At 42.0% G+C, this 19,320-nt stretch overlaps 2 protein-coding genes across 3 annotated transcripts; both read right to left on the bottom strand.

Moving 5' to 3' along the window:
• Positions 1–341: 341 nt before the first annotated feature.
• LOC124187921 lies at positions 342–2,402 on the bottom strand. The gene has a single exon (XM_046580100.1). The coding sequence runs from the start codon at positions 2,400–2,402 to the stop codon at positions 342–344; it is 2,061 nt and encodes a 686-aa protein (XP_046436056.1).
• Positions 2,403–12,884: 10,482 nt separating this feature from the next.
• Positions 12,885–17,728, bottom strand: LOC124183073. Of its 2 annotated transcripts, none has more exons than XM_046571085.1 (3): positions 15,694–17,728; positions 15,189–15,446; positions 12,885–14,810 (listed from the first exon to the last, which is right to left on the bottom strand). In XM_046571085.1, the coding sequence occupies exons 1-3, from the start codon at positions 16,991–16,993 to the stop codon at positions 14,554–14,556; spliced, it is 1,815 nt and encodes a 604-aa protein (XP_046427041.1). In that variant the 5' UTR covers positions 16,994–17,728; the 3' UTR covers positions 12,885–14,553. The 2 variants fall into 2 exon arrangements, with proteins under 2 accessions (XP_046427041.1, XP_046427050.1); XM_046571094.1 differs by having other exon boundaries at positions 15,288–15,446.
• Between the last annotated feature and the right edge of the window lie 1,592 nt (positions 17,729–19,320).

Raw genomic sequence — 19,320 nt, 5'->3', positions numbered from 1 at the left:
CGATAGACTAAATTTGGATTTATTTCCTTCTACAAGAAAGTGAACAAGGACTCAAAAAAAAAAAAAAATCGTGTAAGCTACCGTCAGTTTTTGAAAAATAGTTATAGTCTGAATTTATAATCAACGAAGTAGGAAAACTTGTAATGAGAACGGACATTGGTTAAACAAACGCATTCCTTTTGATTTATAATGTTGGCGTATCTTTCTTATGGAAGTTGAAAACCTCTGAAAATACGTAAATGCTTCATTAATCGTTTTTTTTTTTTTTGCGTGTGGAAACTGGAGCCGCTAATCTTATCCATAACTTATTATTAAAACCTCATATTCCGTCTATTAACGTCTTAGGCGTTGCATAAGTGTGGGGTCTTTGACCGACTATGTAGTTCCACTGAAAAGTGTTTCCTCCTCACTGCGTTTCTTTTTACAGTGTTGTTGTAGAAAAATTTGATTCTTTCTCCGATAAAAACGATAGTTGAAAGAAGTAGTCCGCAACCTAAGGTAATGAAGGAGATCTGCAAGTTCTCGAACTTGAAAGCCAGCAACTTGCTTCTAGTTTCAATCCGTTTTGCCATGGCGTAATGGTGCTTCATGATCAACGAATCCACGGTGGAATTGTACCAGTAGGTCGTTAAGCCAGAATCAAACATCCTGCGAAGAAGGACGTTCATCCGTTTTAGAAAGAAGGCATCTCGCTGCACCATGTAGGCGAGATGATAAGTCCTCGGGCACTCGTTGACTACGTGGAGAATCGGTTCACCGTGTTCATCGAGAAACTTGGTTTTGGTACTGAGCATTAAGTCGTTCCTTCGCTCGATCGCAGCGATGTTTCTGCCCGAGGCGGCTTTGTCGATGGTCCTGACTTTGGACTTCGCAAATATTTTAATCTTCTGACGCAGGTGTGTCAACGTCGGCGAGTTGTCATCCTCGCCAAAAATGTCCCCCAAGTTTGGAGACGTTGTGCCGATAAGCAGACCCGACTGGTCGAGCTCCGCTAGTGTATTCAAGTTTCTGTAGTACCTAGGATTGGTGAATTCCTGGTAAAGCGATCCCTGGAAAGTACCGACAATGATGATGCTGAAGAGAAGACAGACTCCCACGAATATTCGCTCTGAGTTACTGACGGGCATTTTTTCTGGAGAATTGGCAAATATCATTGCAGTGATAATGAGAATTTCCATCAGACCACTGGGCCTGCGTTTCTCATCCTGAAGCGTAGAGTGCAGGCAGTACCTGATCATGCCGCATACTAAAACGTTGCAAAACAGCAAGATCCACACGAGGGGCGAGAAACATTGAAAGATTTGCAGCCACTGGGGTATCATTTTTGACCGCGGGACCACGATACACATGCTTTCGCAGTTCGTTGGACTTGTGAACTCTATCAAATTGTTCGCACCATAGTCCTTCAAGAATGCCCCATTCGCGGCAAAGTCTATCCTGCCGTAAGCAACGTCGCCAATCATGCCGACCCAAGTGCCATTACCAATTTGGTATCCATACTCGGCGCCGTTGCTCGGTGGGTAAACGTCGACGCTGAAGTTCATCCATAATGACAGAGTCTTCAAAACCATAATATCCAAGCCCGTGGCTCGGTCTAAGTCTGATCGGCCATGGATTTCCCCGGTGCGGTCCAACTCGGGCGTTAGGAGAACCGTAGGCGTGCGTTGGAATATGGTCACCTTCAAGGGATACATATTCATGTTCTTCGCTGTGTTAACAAACTCAGACAACGCTTCGTAGACTTGGGGGTCGTCCATGTTCACCTTCACCCTTTTCAGCCTGCCGAGGGTTTTGTTGGTCCCCAGAGCGAACGGATCCCAGGCGAAAACATAGTCCTTAATGCATGCCGAGGTCGGTGCAGTCAAGAAGACGTTTGTCACTTTATTCTCAGTCCATATTCTTTGCAGCATCATCTTCAGCGTTGTTTTCCAGTCCTTCTTCTCCGACGTTCCTTCGCAACTCAGGTCTGGATCCGAAACGATGATTATCAGCGTCAATTCAAACGCGTTCCTCTGCCATGGTCCTGCATTGTCTAGAAAGGTGTTGAAGGTTTTTGCATCCGGTACCAAGAGGATCGTTGTAACGTCGCGAGGATTATTTTCATTGGCAATTTTGTTCCCACTTGGCCATGACCAAGCGTAAGTTGATGAGTCCAGGCCACTGTTGTTCCTTTCTTGATCCCCATTTTCTACCGGAATTGAATAGCGTCTCACGAGGACTGCAGTATCGGTTTCTTGACACACCGCGGTTATCAGTCTAGCCGAGCAGCAATGGATCGACTCCGACTCTTTCCCATTGAAAATTCGTACGGTGACCGAACCTGCGCGTTTCAAGTACCATGACATGACGATCCGAAATGGATTCTGCCTCGCCCAGTCATCCTCGTGGTTTTCGTACTCCATACGCGCTATCGACGAGCCAAAAACTACCGCGAGAGTGATGAGGATATTTCTTTGCATCGTCTGGAAGCTTGAATAGTGAAATAAACGAGTGTCAAGATGTCAGTAATCACGGAGGCTTTTGGTCTGTTGATCATTCATATAGAGGTTTTGATCGCGGGGTTAACCATGCTTCAATTAGTGAGGTGCAAAGTTGGCGAACTTCAGATAAAGTTATTTTAATGTTATGCATGAAATTTCTATTTAAGTCTTTTCAATTCGTTCGTGGTATCGTGTCTTGCAATCAAAAAATCTAAAGACGAGGGAAAAATATGAAGGGACCATTGAAGTCTGACGAAATTTTTTAAGCCCCTTTGACCAGTCTGCGTCTCTACCGAAATGCCGAGTTCTTCCACGTATTTTTGATAAGAAGAATGTTCCCACGGCATTGCAGCTTTGAGAATTCAATATCTGAAAGAGCCCTCAACTCGTGCGTAAAGAATATTCGATGGCCGAAAGGTTTATTACTGAATTTCCAAGATCCTCGACGGTGTTTGCAATATTCGATTCGTCGGAAGCTTTGATGTCGAGGACAAAAATATGGTTATCATAACCTACCTCTACACCCGTGTAGAATTATACTTGTGTCGCGTCGTGCTTTACCCAGAAAGAATTTTACACATACCGATCGTCGAAAAGTGCCTAAGACAAAGTCAGGGCGTCTATAGCAGATAATGTTTTATTCCTTCTCCCTATGAAAGCATTCTACCCTGTTTTTGATCTTATACAGACTTGAAAACTTCACCGTGTCGAAATTCTTTCAGCCATTTATCCAAAACACAAGTGTCAAGCTATCAATTTTTACAAATCAAGTCCAGGGCTGCACTTTCACGTAGTGCCTCATCCAATATACCACCTATATAGTCGAATACATCGATCAAACCGACATATTAGCCTGGAATGGCGAACTGAAATTCTCGAGGAAGTCTGAAACCGAGTGGTTTAAGCGATGCGATAACCGCAGCGTAAGCTGATCCCGGTGCGTGAGTATGATAAAAGTGAAAAGTTTTCTCAGGGAGCATCTTATACCTAATGCTGGTCATTAATAAAGCTGAACTGAGCAATTAACGGTAAGACGTTAGCTTGCAGCTTTCTACCGTTAAAAATAACGGGTATCGTAAATTTAGTTTTACGGGTAAAATGAGCCCTACCAGAGGCAAGTGCTGCAGCCATAAACCTGCACAATAAGGGCAACTATTGAACGGACTGTTAGGCGTCGTTATAGTCGATGCTGCAGTCCGCGTGATCAGCGATACTCTGTACGAAATCCTGGGCCAAACGGGAACTGTATCCGATCTGGGCTCTGGATGAATAATGTAATGTTACACAGGGTGAAATCACCGGTTTTGCCCCCTTTTCTGGTCTAGTAGTCGTCATAGATAAAACAACATTATTGTAAAAACAGTCTTATTTCAGACTTTAAAGTGTAAGCATGCATTGCCATTAAAGCATCTTTCCTTATCTGTTAATTTTGCTGCCTGTTTATTAGCTTCCTAAGCTCACGAACCTGTTTTATTTAATCTGTAACGCTTAGTTCGTTGCAATAAACAACCTCCTTGATCTTCAAAGTCAATTCACGAGCAGTAGTTTACGTCAAATTTTATATACTCGACACTGAATGTCGCGTTTCCTTAACTGCATGTGGATTTTCAGAGATTTTCGATAATTATCGCCCTTTGAAGTTTTCTTTTCTTACAACCTTGTAGAAAAGATAACGAAGATTATTCAATGGTGAGTTCCTCACTTTCGGTACAGTTTTGACAATGCAACGCGAATGACAAAAATTTACCGACGCTTCTTGCAGAAAAGTACGGCGTAGTTTTCAAATTTGGTCGGCTTGGTGCCAACGGAAGTTCTCCAAATGTGTACAAAATAGTGGTGGAGCCAAAATCCTACCACCGTGTGATTTACCTTACGTGAATTTTATGAAAATGAGCAATTCATTTTTTCAATATCCGTGCGAATACCAAGTCGACGTGAAAATGTAGATCGAAATTTTATGATCGCTTTCAGAAGATTGCATCGTATGGTTTCATGAAAAAATTCTTCCTCTTGCATGGTCAACTCCTCGATCAATCAACTCGAGATTTTCGGCTCTAGGAAATTGAATGATACTCACATGCGCGTCTTTGCGGTACGGCGAAGCTGCTTCAGTGAAAGGAACGAATTTCAGCCGCGCGAGCTCACTTCCTTTTCGGTTCGATCATCGGCTGATAGTGATTGAAAAGACAACTTGCGTCTTGCCTGAATTCCGATAAATCCGCGGCCAAACTGCTGGCCTTGTTTTTGGATCTATAGAAGATTGATTGATAAACATTTCGCAATGTTTACACCAAAGGAAAACTCCTTCATTTCTCGCACACCGTTTACTCACAATTAGTATAATAGCTCTGCAGTTATGGATTTTTGTCTCTTGAATTATTCAGACCACACTTGTTTGAACGAAATGTGAGGTCGCAGGTATACTACTGGATGTTATAAACATTCACCCGCAATTTTTTGTACAGCTAAACTAGTCGGTGCTCAATTTATCTGACAATGATTTTTTGCAGATGTTTTCCGATTATTCTTAAGGTTGGATCAAGGCAGTCGAGGTCGTTCACTTCATGCAAGCAAAATTCTTCCCCGAGAATTATATAAATAATATGTGATTATCCACACTCCGAAATATCAAAATTAGACTTTGCCCAGATGCGCGATTTAAGTTGGTATACAATAAAATCCAGGGTTGAGACATGTAGATAAACCGTGCCTTGAGTCAAAACAAAAATATACGATCGAAATCCGAATAGTTCTCTCTAGTTTCTATCAAGTTATTTTCCTCTTCATTTGCCAACAAGTAAAAAAATTTTTATATCTGCCTCTTTATCTTATAAAATTTCGAAGCATTGGTCACAAAAATTGGCAGACTATACAGAAGTATTTTCAGATTATGATTGTAATTAATTTATGCGTGAACTGAAAAATCTTTGAATAAAGTTTTAAGTGATTATCAAACGCGCAAGTTCTTCTTTCAACGCTCACTCATTTCAATCTACGAATCGTGCGGATGGCTTCAACCCACGATTTTGGTACACAAAATGCGTGATAATTTTGTTGAGATATTGACCTTGGCATAGAATAATCTATGACGTAAAATGTTCAACAGTATTTATTTATTTTAGTGTCACAAACAAGCGAAAAGTAATAAAACTAAACAAAGGGCTATCGAGAGTTCGTTTTATGTGTAACCTCTTTTCCCCTCTTCTTTTTTCAACCCTGTTTTTCGTTGCGTTTTTCAAACGATTATCGTGCAAGTGAAACCAAGAGTGAAAGTTTGACAACCGTATAGACAAGGACTTTCGATCATTGTCATTTTGCCGGCAATTATGCGCGCGCTAATGCAACCAAGAGATTCGAGATCGAAAATCGTGATGGACTAGAAAATGCATGTGTCATGATCAGTTGTGCGAAAACACAAATACACGAGTAAAAGCTGAGGCAGTGCGAATTCGTTGTATTTCGCAATGATCTTATAACAATGGTGAAAAGCGGAAAGCTGATTGGAATGTAAGTCGTTTGGCTGAATAAATTCCCCAGCGTAAGAAGAAGGTAATAAGGAGGGTAAACGCTATTTCGCTTCATACCTCATAGCCAAATTGAGGCGAGAAAACAAACTTGTCAAACGTTCAAACTGTATGCGAAATAACCAGCGAACGAGGGCTTGATTCATCGCCACAAGCTACTCGAGGGAGCGGTTATACTAACATAATTAAACCGTGACTAGTCCCATGCATGTGATAATTCTCTTCAGGGAGGTAAAACACTCAATTTTTCGGTCTCGCAAATTATCCGGTCCTACGTAAAAAGTCCTTGTGCTTTGACTGTGAAAAACAGAAAGCAGACTGCCTTCACCTGAGAAGAATAATATATCGAACGATTGAAATCTAGACGAGCGGAAGAAGCTGAATTGTTGAATCTTCAATACCGAGGCCCCAAACTTCAAAGAGAAATTTTGGTCCTGTGTTGTACCATTCATGGTCGAGATGAAAAAATAGGGGAGTATTTTTACCGTCAAATAAGATTACTCGCAATTCCGAATCGCTTAGCGATCGCGGATGATATGTGAGAAAATTGACAGGCGCACCTTGTATATAACAGCGGTTGATAAGGATCATAGAATAGTCGCGTGCACAATCGAGTGGCTTTCTGACGCACTTTAAATCTGCTATGAAAACCCTCGAACTACGAAATCAATAACCCAGCCGTGAGTACGGGCTAAGAAACAGACTGAGGAGGATAGGATTTTTGTTTTGTCTTCCCTGAGTTGCTATCCGTCGATTGTTAATTAACGACGTTAGTTACGTCCAACCTGCACCGGAAAGTGAGAAGAGAAGACACAACACAGCTTCCCCTGAAGCTCTGGAAATTTGAATAAGCTTTATCTGCAATGCAGAATGGTGCTTTTGGCGAGCTGATGTAACTGGAAGAGAATTCATGGAGCATCCCGAGTGAATAGGAAACTTGAAAATCTTCCTGCACTTCGCTTCCGAGCAGATCCTTTGACTTGGTATCAGACGACGCAACGTGACTTTACCCATTATCCAAAAGAGGCCAAAAGTTGGAAATGTTTGAACTCATTCTTGTTCTCCACGTGAAAGTGATGCTCTGACAGAGAAACAAGTGGTAATCGTCTTACGTAAGGACCGTTACGTTTACGTAAAAATCAATTATTCCTTTGTATTAACACTGCACAAGTTGTGTCCTCAAATTCACACTTTGCAATTTTGATTAAAATACCACTGCAGTTGGCATTAATTTGCATGTTTATAAACGGTATTGTCACGAGGCTTGTATGCGATTTGAAAAGAAAAATAGTGCTCATAGTTAAGATGATTAAGCACAACGCAGTATCGCAACAAATTGTAACCGCGGTAGTTTTATAATCCATTTATTTGCTATTTCACGAGGATCAAGTATGTAACATTTGTGATCATGCATAACCCAACTCCAACGGTTTCCATTTCGTGGACCTTACAAGGGTTCGGCAAAAAAATCAGGCGACCCAACAGATTCCCTGAAAGGCTCATCCCAGGCTGCCAAAGTTCGATCAATGGTTGAGTAAAGCTTGAGCCCATTATCTGCGAGAGCTAGCCTGCAAAATACATCGTACCGTTTGGTTTGCAGTATCAAGCGGGGGTAAATATGATATATTTACCTGCGGTAGCCACGGGCTGTTTGTGCCATCGACCTCTTCGAATTCCGCGAACACACAATGCATAAAAAGGTAGAAAAGATATAGAGGTAGGATTTCAATCTGGGAAACCTGTTCATCGTCAAGATGTTTTACAAAAGGATCGATCAGACGTGATCAAGATTTGCTGACGATTAGTTTCACCGCGGTATCTGATTATACGGAGTTTACTTCAAGCGATGTCAAACGATGTCAGTTTCCCAATTGCTGAACTCACTGTTACTACACAGGCATGCGAAGATGGGACTGCGAAGGATGCGAGGATGATCTGAAATGGAGAGCACAACTTGAGAGCTCGGAGATCTTGGGTAATCTCATCCCGGTGACTCTGAATGCAATTTAGGGGGCGGTAGAATTCTCTCTGGTTATCAGTCCAGAATCTCGATGAGCCGGGAACTCAGAGTTGCCAAAGACGGGAGGTAAGATTTCTTGGAATTCTTGAAAATATCGTGGAATCCATAACTAAACTGACGTTGAGAAGTTGAACATATCGCCATGTCCTGATGAATTGTCTAAACATTGACGCGATATTCTTCTCACAGTGAATTTCGTCAAAAGTTACTGTCCATTCATGACATGTTGGATCTGGTTCAAGGAAATCATTCACTGAGATAATTCAGTTGCTCTGAAGCTTTATCTCCTGGATTGATTTCGTTCCGAACCCGTGGCGTGGTACTCTGAAGAACCAGTGGTTTATAAACACCTCCAACGATAAGCTTTTGTTGAAAGTAGCTTATAAAGACGCACGTGGTCGTGCGAAAACAAAGGTTTCAGTTCTTTGCACCGCCTGCAGTTCTGTCGCATCGAGGATAACGCGCGGTATCAAATCGCGTGTAAAAAACCTCAGGCTCTTTTATTCCACGCGCTTACTGCGTATAAAATTACGGTGTTCGTAGGAAGCTGAGAGGAACGTGGGATGCATTTTGCCATTGACCCCGAGTTCATCTTAAGCTTCGGTTAAAAGTTCGCGCAGTGGGTCAACGAATCGATCAGCGTCTCTTGGAGTCGGATGAAGAGTCCATTGTGAAGTCACGAATTTGGACATGTTCGCGGGCACCTTCCTTTGAGCAGATTTCCATCAGCGTCTGACACGCCGAGCTTGAATATTGGTCTGAGAACCAACTTTACGCTACGTGGGTCTACTTCTTAGGTTTGGCCTTTTAGGAATATACCTACCACCCTGCTCTTTCGTCTCCTTGTAATCCCGGCCTTGGAGAAAGAGGGTGAAGAAGTATTCCGCTGTCTGGCACGTGGCGTCTTACTTTACCTTCTCCGCTTATTCTTGCCCTGCCCTTCCTCTCTTATACTCCGCTTTGTTTACTCGATGTCTAAAGCCTGATGGTGCGGCTGGTGGTTCCATTTTCGTTTTCGAGAGTGTACGAGACGCGGGCAAGTTCTGCCGTTACACAACGCTATCCTTGGCTAATGGTGGAACTGTCCCGGAATGGTGACTCTCCGAATCCCAATGTTGTTTCAAATTAATGCAAAGCCCACCACGAGATCTTAACCGTTCTGCAAAGTTTACCCTTGGCAAGTAGAGCTCCACAATGATACGTCCGTTCCATTTCATAATCTCATTTTCCAACGCGACGTTCAAATGAGAATGAAATTTGATGAAGGTTTCGTGAGTTGCTGTCTGATACCGGTATTCGTGCAGTTCGTGAAATGACTTGTCAGTTGTTTCGTACACGATTTCAATATCGATGAAAAACCTACGTTTCTTATCGCGTTTGTTTCTCCTAGCTTTGAGACTAGTTTTTCACCACCCAGTCTTGTCCAAATGTCATTTTCAAACAGATCGCGAAAAAACTTTCCATATCGGTTGCTCACCTGGGGTGATGTCTGCAGTAGGATGATGACCAGTCTATTCATCATTTCCAACCTGACTGAAAACCTGTCGAGTGAGCCAGACGATCCCAACGTTTTTTCTTTCAACCTCTGAAACGCTTTTCACGAAAGAAGCCAGACTGGAATGTCGTCCTACTCGGTCCTTTTTCGATCTTTTCACTCGTAACACACCTACATTCATTACTTCTAATATTCATGTCATATTTCCATACTTGCCATCAGGCTCCTTGATTTTGCTGTTCTTCGTTGGTTTATAATATACATATATGTATATCACGATAATAATAGTACGCAATAATATACCTAACGCAACACATTTTTGTCTTTATTTTTTCTTCTTTCGTCTCCCAGTATAAGGCCGTTGACATTCTCCCAGGGGATTTATCAACCTCCGCCACCAACAACACCCATTTTCTTCCCCTGCGTCTCTTCAGGTTCGAATAATACCTCATTGACATGCTTTGCCAGTTTGAGGCGAGAAAACGGCTTGCTTAGTCTTTCAAGAAAAAAGCTTTCACCCGACTCGGTTTCTCGACTCGTTTACACAGCCTTCTTATACCCATGAATAAAATTATCAGCCTTTCCGTATAAATCTTCTCTTTCAGTTTGCATTCGACAATTATTTCCGCGGTCTCTCAGTAAGTTCCTTATGTAATTTTCAATATTGTTTTTATTATTATTACTATTGTTATACTCACGCTTACCCCAGTGAAAATGTTTTAGAGATTAAAATTCGAATACTACTTCGCTCAGGTGTCTCGACAAACTGTACAAGTGGACATTATACCCATAAATTTGAATTATTTCTTCTCATAAATTTCATTATAAGGATTATTGGTTGTTTTAAAATTATCTTTCCGGTCTTTTCTGCGCAATTTTTCCGAGTTTATTGTCCTTAGCATCTTCGAAGATATAAATAAATGTCTTTTTCCCTTTTCCCTTTCCACTTTTTTTTTCTTCTTGCTTGTTTTCTTTTTATTCTTTTTCCTTCCCTTAAGTATACAATATGATAACATCACGTCGTGGGCGTTTCCGTCGGATTGTTGTGCGCAGTGGAAATATAATATATGGAGTGAGAAATGGACGTGGCAAAAGCCTTCAAAGAGCCTCAGCCTACGATCTCGTGGCGAATTCTTATCTCGAAATTCGCAATGCGGTATGCGCATCGGGTGTGTCAAAATTGCTAATGAATTTATAACGTAGGGGTGAAATAACATAAGCGTTATCAAATATTTTGCCAAGCGTCTCCGTAGACGGTAAACGTATCATTACAACGGCAATAAAATTCAGCATTGCAATACGTAGCATTACAATAATATATATCCAAAATGTCAAGTAATCCTCGACACTTCTTGATCCGATCAGATCCTAGATAATTTATTTTTACCTCAAAGTGGAACTGAAACTAAAAACGCTCGACGACGCTGATAATATAATAATAGTCGTTTCAGATACGCATATATACGTGTGTTACAAGTTTTATTTCCCAGTGATTCAGGCACTTTATCGAATATCCGCTAATTTATGCCGACCCCGAATGAGGGAAGTAGCAAACACTATGAATCAAATGTTATACGAAGTAAGAGGCCCGACACGTGGCTTGTTGATAGAACGAATTAACTCTTGTACCAACCTATTCTGGGCTAACACCTTGAAGCTAATTCGATGAAAAGTTTCCCAGAGATTGTTTGTTTTTTCCCATCTCCATAAAGCTCCCACATTTATTTTCGAACAGAACCGATTAGTCATACCGAAATAAGTTTACGTAGCTGAAGTACAGGTAGAATAGGTACGAGAAAAAGGAATTTGTGCACCTGTACGTATTCAATTCAATGAAATTGCATTAACAAGTAAAACTTTCTCTTGATGTTGCAAGAAACCTTCGTCTGCAGCTCTGAACTCAATCCAAGTAATTCAATTCGCCAACTTTGCCAATTACATTAGACAATTGATAGCTTTTATCGCTCATTTAATTGTTCTCCTCTCCACCTTTCACAACTCTTTCGCAGTGATTTAATAACTTTCTTAAAAAAATGAAATAAAGGGTAAAGCAAATAGAGCAGGAGCCCGATGAACCTCAAGGACTGGGCGCACGTGTTTCTCGAACCTTTGAATCGTTTAAACGCCAGTTTGAGATTGGAATTTAGTTTTTGTACGGTCTAAGAGTAGCGTACAATTGAGTCTGGGCTCTTGGCTCCCGAAGTTACTTTATTGTTGCTACTGGAATAATACTGTCCAAGTTTATATTATATTTATTTCAAGTTTTACTCAGCATTCCGCTTGGGACGGCAGCCTTTGTGTTATCGACTAAGTTTAAAACGCAAACTTACTACTCGTTGTAAAATAGCAAACAACGATCATAATACAAGGCTCGACCGTACGCTGTTAAATATGTAGGATTAAATCTGCTGGGTACTTGAATGCGTCTGAGAAAATCGTTAGCACAGCACAATGCATCCTTGGCTCTTGAAATTGCGGCAAATATTCAAAGAATAAGGAAACAAATGAAAATAATTGCTCAGGCAGTGTTTGAGAAAATGTATATTAGGTTGTGAGTTTATAATAAAATTGAGCTCTTGCGACGGGGTTAAAGCTAACGTTGAAACAACGATGCATTTCTGAAAATAAAACTGTTATTTCGCGTCCTTGCGATCATTGTCGCGGAATGCATAATTCAAGCGACAGTATGTAATAAAGCAAAACGTAGGTATATTGATATTCCAAAAGCTCAACAACAACACCATTTCAAAGTTCTAAAGTTACAATTTCGTAATTTTCTTTCCAATATTCAGTTATTTCAATCTCAACTTTAACCTTAGATCAAATTCGTCTTTAAGGAAACTTTGAGATGAGATTCACGTTTAAGGTTCGATTAAAAGTTCTTCGCCGATTGGTGTGCTGCGTTTTGATTATAGACATTACCGAGACGATGTTGCGGTCCGGGTTTTAATTGAAATGTAAAGAAACCCGAAATGCATACTGAATTATAGTTTTCCAAACCGTTCACCTTGCGGGTGCTTCACGAATAGATACAAAATCGCAGCCGAAGCCGAGACTGAAGAAGAGGGCGGTGCAGATGCTGGTAAAGTTTAAATTGCTCGATATTGTGAGAAAAATATGTATATATCACGTGTAATACATGGCGTGGATGCTATCCCAGAAGAATCGGAGTTTCGTACCGAGTTTTGAGCGAGTGGAGTTGATTTCCCGACGAGATTGCTTCATACGCTACAACCATTTCAGAAAAGTACGAGGTGGATGTATTTCTCGCTATCCACCTATCTATCTCTTTCTAAAAAAACAAAAAACAAAGAATAAGTGGTAGAGGAAGGAGAGAAGAAAATAACTCGCAGATTTCGTGCAACTGTCTATCATTTTATGTGGAACAGGATGCCAACACTATATATAATAGTATATAATGGTTATAAAATACCGAGAATGTTTTTCTTCATTTTAATCTTAGGAACGTCGCGGGAGGGAGGATTTATAGCTATTTACAAATCATTCGATGGTAGGTGATGAAAAGACGGTGGTGAAAAAGAGATCAGACTCTGTTTTATACCCGCAGTAAAATTACGTGTCATGTATATATAATATTACATGCCTTACATTATACTTGAAGAAAAATGTTACAGGCTGCGTGAAAGATTCATAGAAGAAAAAAAATAGACGCTGAGAGCCTGTTGAAGCAGTTGCTGCCGGTGAATCTGTTTCGAAAGTCCCCTCCGTTTTTGGGACTATGCAAAACGGGGATCTGCAGCGCGCGAATTTGGTTTTTAATAAGAGCGCCGTAAATTTTTCCCGCCCATCGTCGTATATACAAGATGGGAAAAATCGCGCGACGACTTTTACTCCGGCCCTTTGTCCGGGCCGTTGGATTTTATCGTTATTCCAAAAGCGGAATTTCGGGAAACGACATTTCCGGTATGAGACGGGTGATCTCATCGAGGTCGTCTGTCGACTGACACAGATTGCTTTGAATTAAACTAGAGGGTCGCGTGCTTTTACCATGAAAATTTGATCCCCCCTTTATACCGTGTATAATGCATGTGCACCCAAGGAATCTCTGGCGGAGCCCTTTTCCCTGCTTCGGATATCCGGCGGGTTGTCTGATCGACGACTTGAAAAAGATTTTTCGCGATTTAAGGGGTTACACCCAGTCAAGAGGGCGAAAGAACGCGATTTCTCAAGGATTTTTTATGAAGAGACATTTCAATTAATTGATATAAAAATGTATATACATATCGGGGTAACATTGAGCTTCGTTCTGATATTTTTTATTTTTAATAATCACGATTTTCAAAGCTGTTATAACCGATTTCCGGGAGCACCACTAAAAAAAAGTCGCCTTGCGGTGAGCGAGATATCTTTGGACTGGATCATCCGAAATGAAAGAAAGAAAAAGATTTAGTTGATATAAGGTATTATCTGGTCTTTAATCGAAGAAATAAACAAAATGTTAATTTTTAACAAAACGGCGCCTTCTCAAAAGCTTACAATAAAAATTTTTGCCTTAGTTTGTTTATAGAATTAAAAATATTTATCGGCGAGAAACAACCTTCGATTAAGGACTAAGAGATATATTCCTAAAGTTTGTATAAAAATTTAAGACCGATCGGTTCAGCCGTGTTCGAGAAATCTTGCTCACCGACTTTGAAGACATAGTTCTGAGAAAAATGCGTTCAAAGTTTCACAAGCACTTTAAAACGCTCCGAGGCGTCTTTGCAAGTGTGCGTGTAAGTTCAAGAATATTTGTCGGATCGACATGAAATTTTCTGTGTATGTACTTGAATATATGTACATTACGAAAGTGAAATAAAAAACAATCGATTTTTGAAAAAACCTGACTGAGTATAGCTCCTACAATTTGATGGTAAAAGCGCCCGTTATCTCGGGCAAGTTACGTAACGAGAAGGGGGAATAGATGTGAAGGGAGCTAAAGTCGGTCGTTCTACTCTCAAGGCTTGAGCCGTGGAGGTGCAGGAAAACTGAAACCGATGCGGACGAAGTACGTGAAGCCATGGTTCTTCGTCGTTATGCTTTCTTCTTGCCGCTCTTCTCCGTTCTCACAAATGACCCCTTTATCTCGGAACAGAATACAACCACCGATACTCCGAGCCCTCCGATCAGTAGGAAAAAGGGCACGTACAAGTGGTGCAGCCTTATAACGACTGGTCTGCTATTGTAAATGGGCTCGGGCCGCCTCTTCAGGTCCTCAAACCATTTGCGGTAGAAACCAGCGTTGTGGAGTCTTCCGATTAAGGTGTTCAGTCGTGGCTGGAAAGGCGAACCTGCCGGGAAAGAAATTGACAGTCATTGCTCAGGTCGTTTGCGGAGTTGCCTATGAACTACATCGACTTCTACTTGAAAAATAAAAAGATAATATAAAAACCATGGTTTTGTTTAACGAGGAATACAATATTTCCCGCATGATCCTGATTGACTTCCACTTCACGTGTTTTCTATCATGTGTATTCTCGAATGTATCACGATCTATAATAAGCCCTGATAGATCCATTATTCCTCATTTCGTCACCTCATGAAGATAGGTATATCCAACATTAAAGAAACACTTGTAACAACACGAGAATACTTTGGTATCGTGAAAGACGATAGCCAGAAGAAAAGAAATACAAAGAGAAAAAGGAGCGCCGTTTCTTGGACTTCACCCTTTGCGATTGGATAGGCCAGGTGGTATTTTCTCGGGCAATCCGGAACCACGTGCAGTCCAATAACGGTGCTTCCCTCGAGCAGAGCGCTCTGCTCACGTTCAAGGAATCCTGCGTCCCGAGCATGGAAAACGTGCCATTCGATCTCCGAGCCGTTATTTAGCGTCAGCTTGGCCTGAAGATTCCGCAGCGTTGACGGCTCGTCGTCGGCAAACACGTCCGACAGCAGATTTGGATAGTTCGTCAAGATCTTCAGTCCTAAAATGAGTCAGAATCAGTCATCGCTCCTACGTCTCTCTGCTTGGATTCAAAAACACATCAAGCTGCTTATCAGTGTTCGTCCCTGTCAATGTCGATGACGGACCAAAATTCCGAGGCCAATAGAGGTCTGAGATCTTTAGTATCTTCATATTCCAATACGCGTGATGAGATCGCATTAAAGTTGTAATCAAACATAAATGTGTTGAGAATTTATTGTTCCCTCGTGAGTGATGGAATTACTCACCGCTGTGATCGAGTTCCTCAAGAGTGTCAATGTTCTTCAAGAATGCAGGTTTGCTGAAGCTCGAGGCGAGCTGGCTGGTGAAATACCCGCTAACAACTACGCCGAGTACAAGTCCAGAAGCGATGTGAATCCGTTCGCTGATCCACTTCGTGTTGGAATTCATGGGGTAGAAGGAGTAGAACACACAGGCAGCTACGAAGTCTTGTATCCTGATAGCGGGACAAGACTTGGCCGAAGTCTGATCTCTGGTCCGACCGACGCTGAGGTGGGTCACGATTACGTAAACCAAAGCGAGCACGGCGTTACCAAAAGATATCAGAGCCCAGGTGAGGGGGCTGAAGATCCTGACCATCATAAGGTACTCGGGTACCCGCGCTCTGCGCGGCACGATCACGCATATCTGATCGAGGCTGAGGTAGGTCGTGTACTCGAGGTTCTCGGTCCCGTAGTTCTTGACGAAGAACTCGTTGAAGGCGAGGTCGCTCTGGTGGTAGGTGAGTCTGCCGAGAGTCCCGGTGAAGGTACCGTTCCAGAACCATCCGAACTTCTCCGGTGGTTCGTAGAGTTGCGGAGTGACGTTCATCCGAGCGCAGATTTCGAGCATGGAGTTCGCCTCGAGTCCAACGTACCGACCATCCTTCCACTGCAGTGTCAAGTAAGGAAACATAGAGATGTTCACTTCGTAGCCAGCGAAGGTCTGCCGCTTCTTCAGGGGTTCCACCGAGTCTTCGAGGTTTCTGAGCGCCCCGAAGCCGCCTAGTTCGCGGGGTTCGAACGGGTCGAAGTAAAGGTTCCTACCTTCCGTCGACAGCACGACTTTATGAACGTAGTTCCGCCGCCAGAGGAGGCTGCCCAAGCTTCCGAACTCCTCGGGCGATACTTCGCCGAGTCCTTTCGGCACGTAGATGACGTACATATTGCCTGGGATCCAGAGACGCTCTTCCGGCGAGCTGGAGAACGCGACAACCGTCTCGGCCGATATGCAGAGCACGACGCAGGCTTGCCAACCGACGCTCTTCAGTGCCTTTATGTCGTCGAAGAGCTCGACGGGCGTTTGGTAAGCCTCGTTTACTTTCCGGAAGACCTTGGAGCTCAGCCAGTCTCTTGAACCAGACTCCGCTATCACCGTCAATTTTCTGTACATGTAATCGTCGCCGCAAAATTCGAGCAATCGGTTCAACTTCGACTCGTATTCGATGGGATTCTCCAGCTGGAGGATCATCAGATCCGCTCGCGACTCCAGAGAACAAGTTGCGTAAAGGAAGAGCAAGAAAATCACACGATGCGGGTGGGAATTCATCGCGCAATTCCAGACTGTCTTCGATTCTTGCCTCTTCAGCCTTTTCTTCACTCCGTTCAATCAGTCCTTACGAATCACCAGCCACTTCCACTCCATAAATAACCACTTTCACTCAACGGTTGGCCTCACTTTGTTCGGTCCGTAGGGTGCGTTATAAATTATTCCACCTCCTGGAACGCCGATTTATCAACACCGTCTTTAACCTCATCAATTTTTCCCACGTTTCACACATTACTCTATCTATACCATACAGCGACACGTAGTTTTTATCTATTCCATCGGAGCACTGTTACTTTTTGTGACGATTCAATGCGGGTGTTGGCGACTCCTTTCAAGTCGAGATCAAGCGAACTTTGCACGGTGATTGAGAGACTTTGCTGGAACAATTCGATCGTATCTTAAGGGCAGTGGTTAAATCCGGGTACCCAACATTCTCTCAGGAAATTAAATCTGCGAGTAAACACGAATGATGCATCTGGGTCTCAGCGTCAATTGAAATCGATTTCAAACACACACCCGTCGCACTTTGCTGCACTTTGTAGAATCTGGGTGCATCAGGGGCACCGACAGTGTTTGATAATCGTCACGTGACAACCGATCCACGTATATTCATTTGCACTCTCATCCATCAGACCGCAATCCTGTTCATGCATCTCTGTTAGAGCACCGATTACATTTGCAGTTTTATAATCACAAAGCAGTTTTCATGTTCAGGGATATCGAGTCGCGTTTCTCTCTATAACTACTGTATTTGCAGATCAGCTACAGAATTCAGCGTTTATGGATGTTAGGTGTACAGTTGGGATGGAAAACTTTTGAAACAGAAGCGTTGTGAATACGAATGTTTTAAAAGTATCACTCAAGATAATCTGGTTGCATCTAATTTGAACTGTTTTTTTTTTCTCTCTTTTTGTATTCTAATTAGAACAGTCTTTGAAATTTCCTTCTGAATGACAATAATTTTCTGAATTAGAATAATCGTCTTGGCTATCTCCGAAAGTTGACAATTTACCATCATGAGTCAAAAATTCATCGAAGTACTAATTCGAAGTTTTTCAAGAAATTATGGTAAAGTAGAGAATAGCGTGGAAAGATTCTCGTATGTGTAAAAAATCCCTGTTTCCTTGATAAAGAATCGCGGAACGAATAAGAACAAAAATCTTTTTAAAAGTATACAGCGAATCAGTGAAACCGAGCTAAGGTAAGTGTGCCAGTTATTGACACGTTAAGACCCAATTATTGACCCTTTTGTTTTCCAAAATTCTAAATTGACGGTAGAAATTGTGAATTTATCGGTGACTAAAACCAATCGCTAGAGAGTTAGTCACTAAAAATGTACTTTTTAGTAGTTTTAGAACTAAAGATCAAACAGATACAACCAAAAAAAGGTCATTAATTGGAACAGGGTTAATAACCGGTACACTTACCTTAATTCAAATTTAATTCTCGCGTAATACACAACCGTCGGATAAATTATCTCACCCTAAATCAGATTCCCTTTTTTGCCGTACAAGCTGTAACTACGCCCTCCGAACGAGCTTCCAGATATATTAAACCGCATTAGGTACCAAACTTTCCCAGCCTACTTGAATCCTACGAGAAGCGACGTTGACAGTCCCGAATCACCGAGTCAAAGACTGATATTACACTGTCAAGAGCTCTCAGCGGTGACACATAAGTTCCCTCCCGCAGATCTGCGGAACACGCACGACTCGATAATTTATATTCAAGTACACGCATATAGACGTTTGCCAATAATCCGTTGATGTTATTTAAACTCTCGTTGTCTCTTTACTTCCAAATTTGCACGGCTTATTGCTCTGCAAGCATCGTTACACGGATCGTAGACGCGAAAGATGCGAATCCGGATAAGAACGGCTGCGTTCGCCTTCCCACCATAATTATACAACAACCACTAATTTTCCCTTCACTATCCTATCCGCTTACTAACCGAGCGATATCATCATCGACGAGTCCCGAACCCCGGAATCGGTAGCGCAGAATTTTAGTCGAGGCATTTGATCCAGGTTGGGGATGATTTGTGTTTGCTTAAAGGTGATTTGCCGCGTGTTTATTGGACCCTACCGCACTCGTGGATAACGAGCTCTGCAATCGAGTTGATTTCTGTCTCTGCCCCCGATAGGAAAGAAATTTGCTACCCCGTAAAGGCGGGGGAAAAAGGAGAAGAAAATACAAACAAAAAAAGAAAATACCGATACAGCTACGGTGAATGGAATTTGTTTATTAATCTTTTCTTTCGTAAATTCATAATTTATTTATTGAGCTTGAGTATCGGATGGAATTTTTTTATCAGCGGCTTATTGGAT

This window comes from Neodiprion fabricii, chromosome 1 (assembly GCF_021155785.1).
Source record: "Neodiprion fabricii isolate iyNeoFabr1 chromosome 1, iyNeoFabr1.1, whole genome shotgun sequence".
In the NCBI taxonomy this organism is placed as follows: Eukaryota; Metazoa; Arthropoda; class Insecta; order Hymenoptera; family Diprionidae; genus Neodiprion; species Neodiprion fabricii.
The sequence above is the reverse complement of the archived record's forward strand: the minus strand, read 5'-3'. Positions and strand labels throughout refer to the sequence as shown.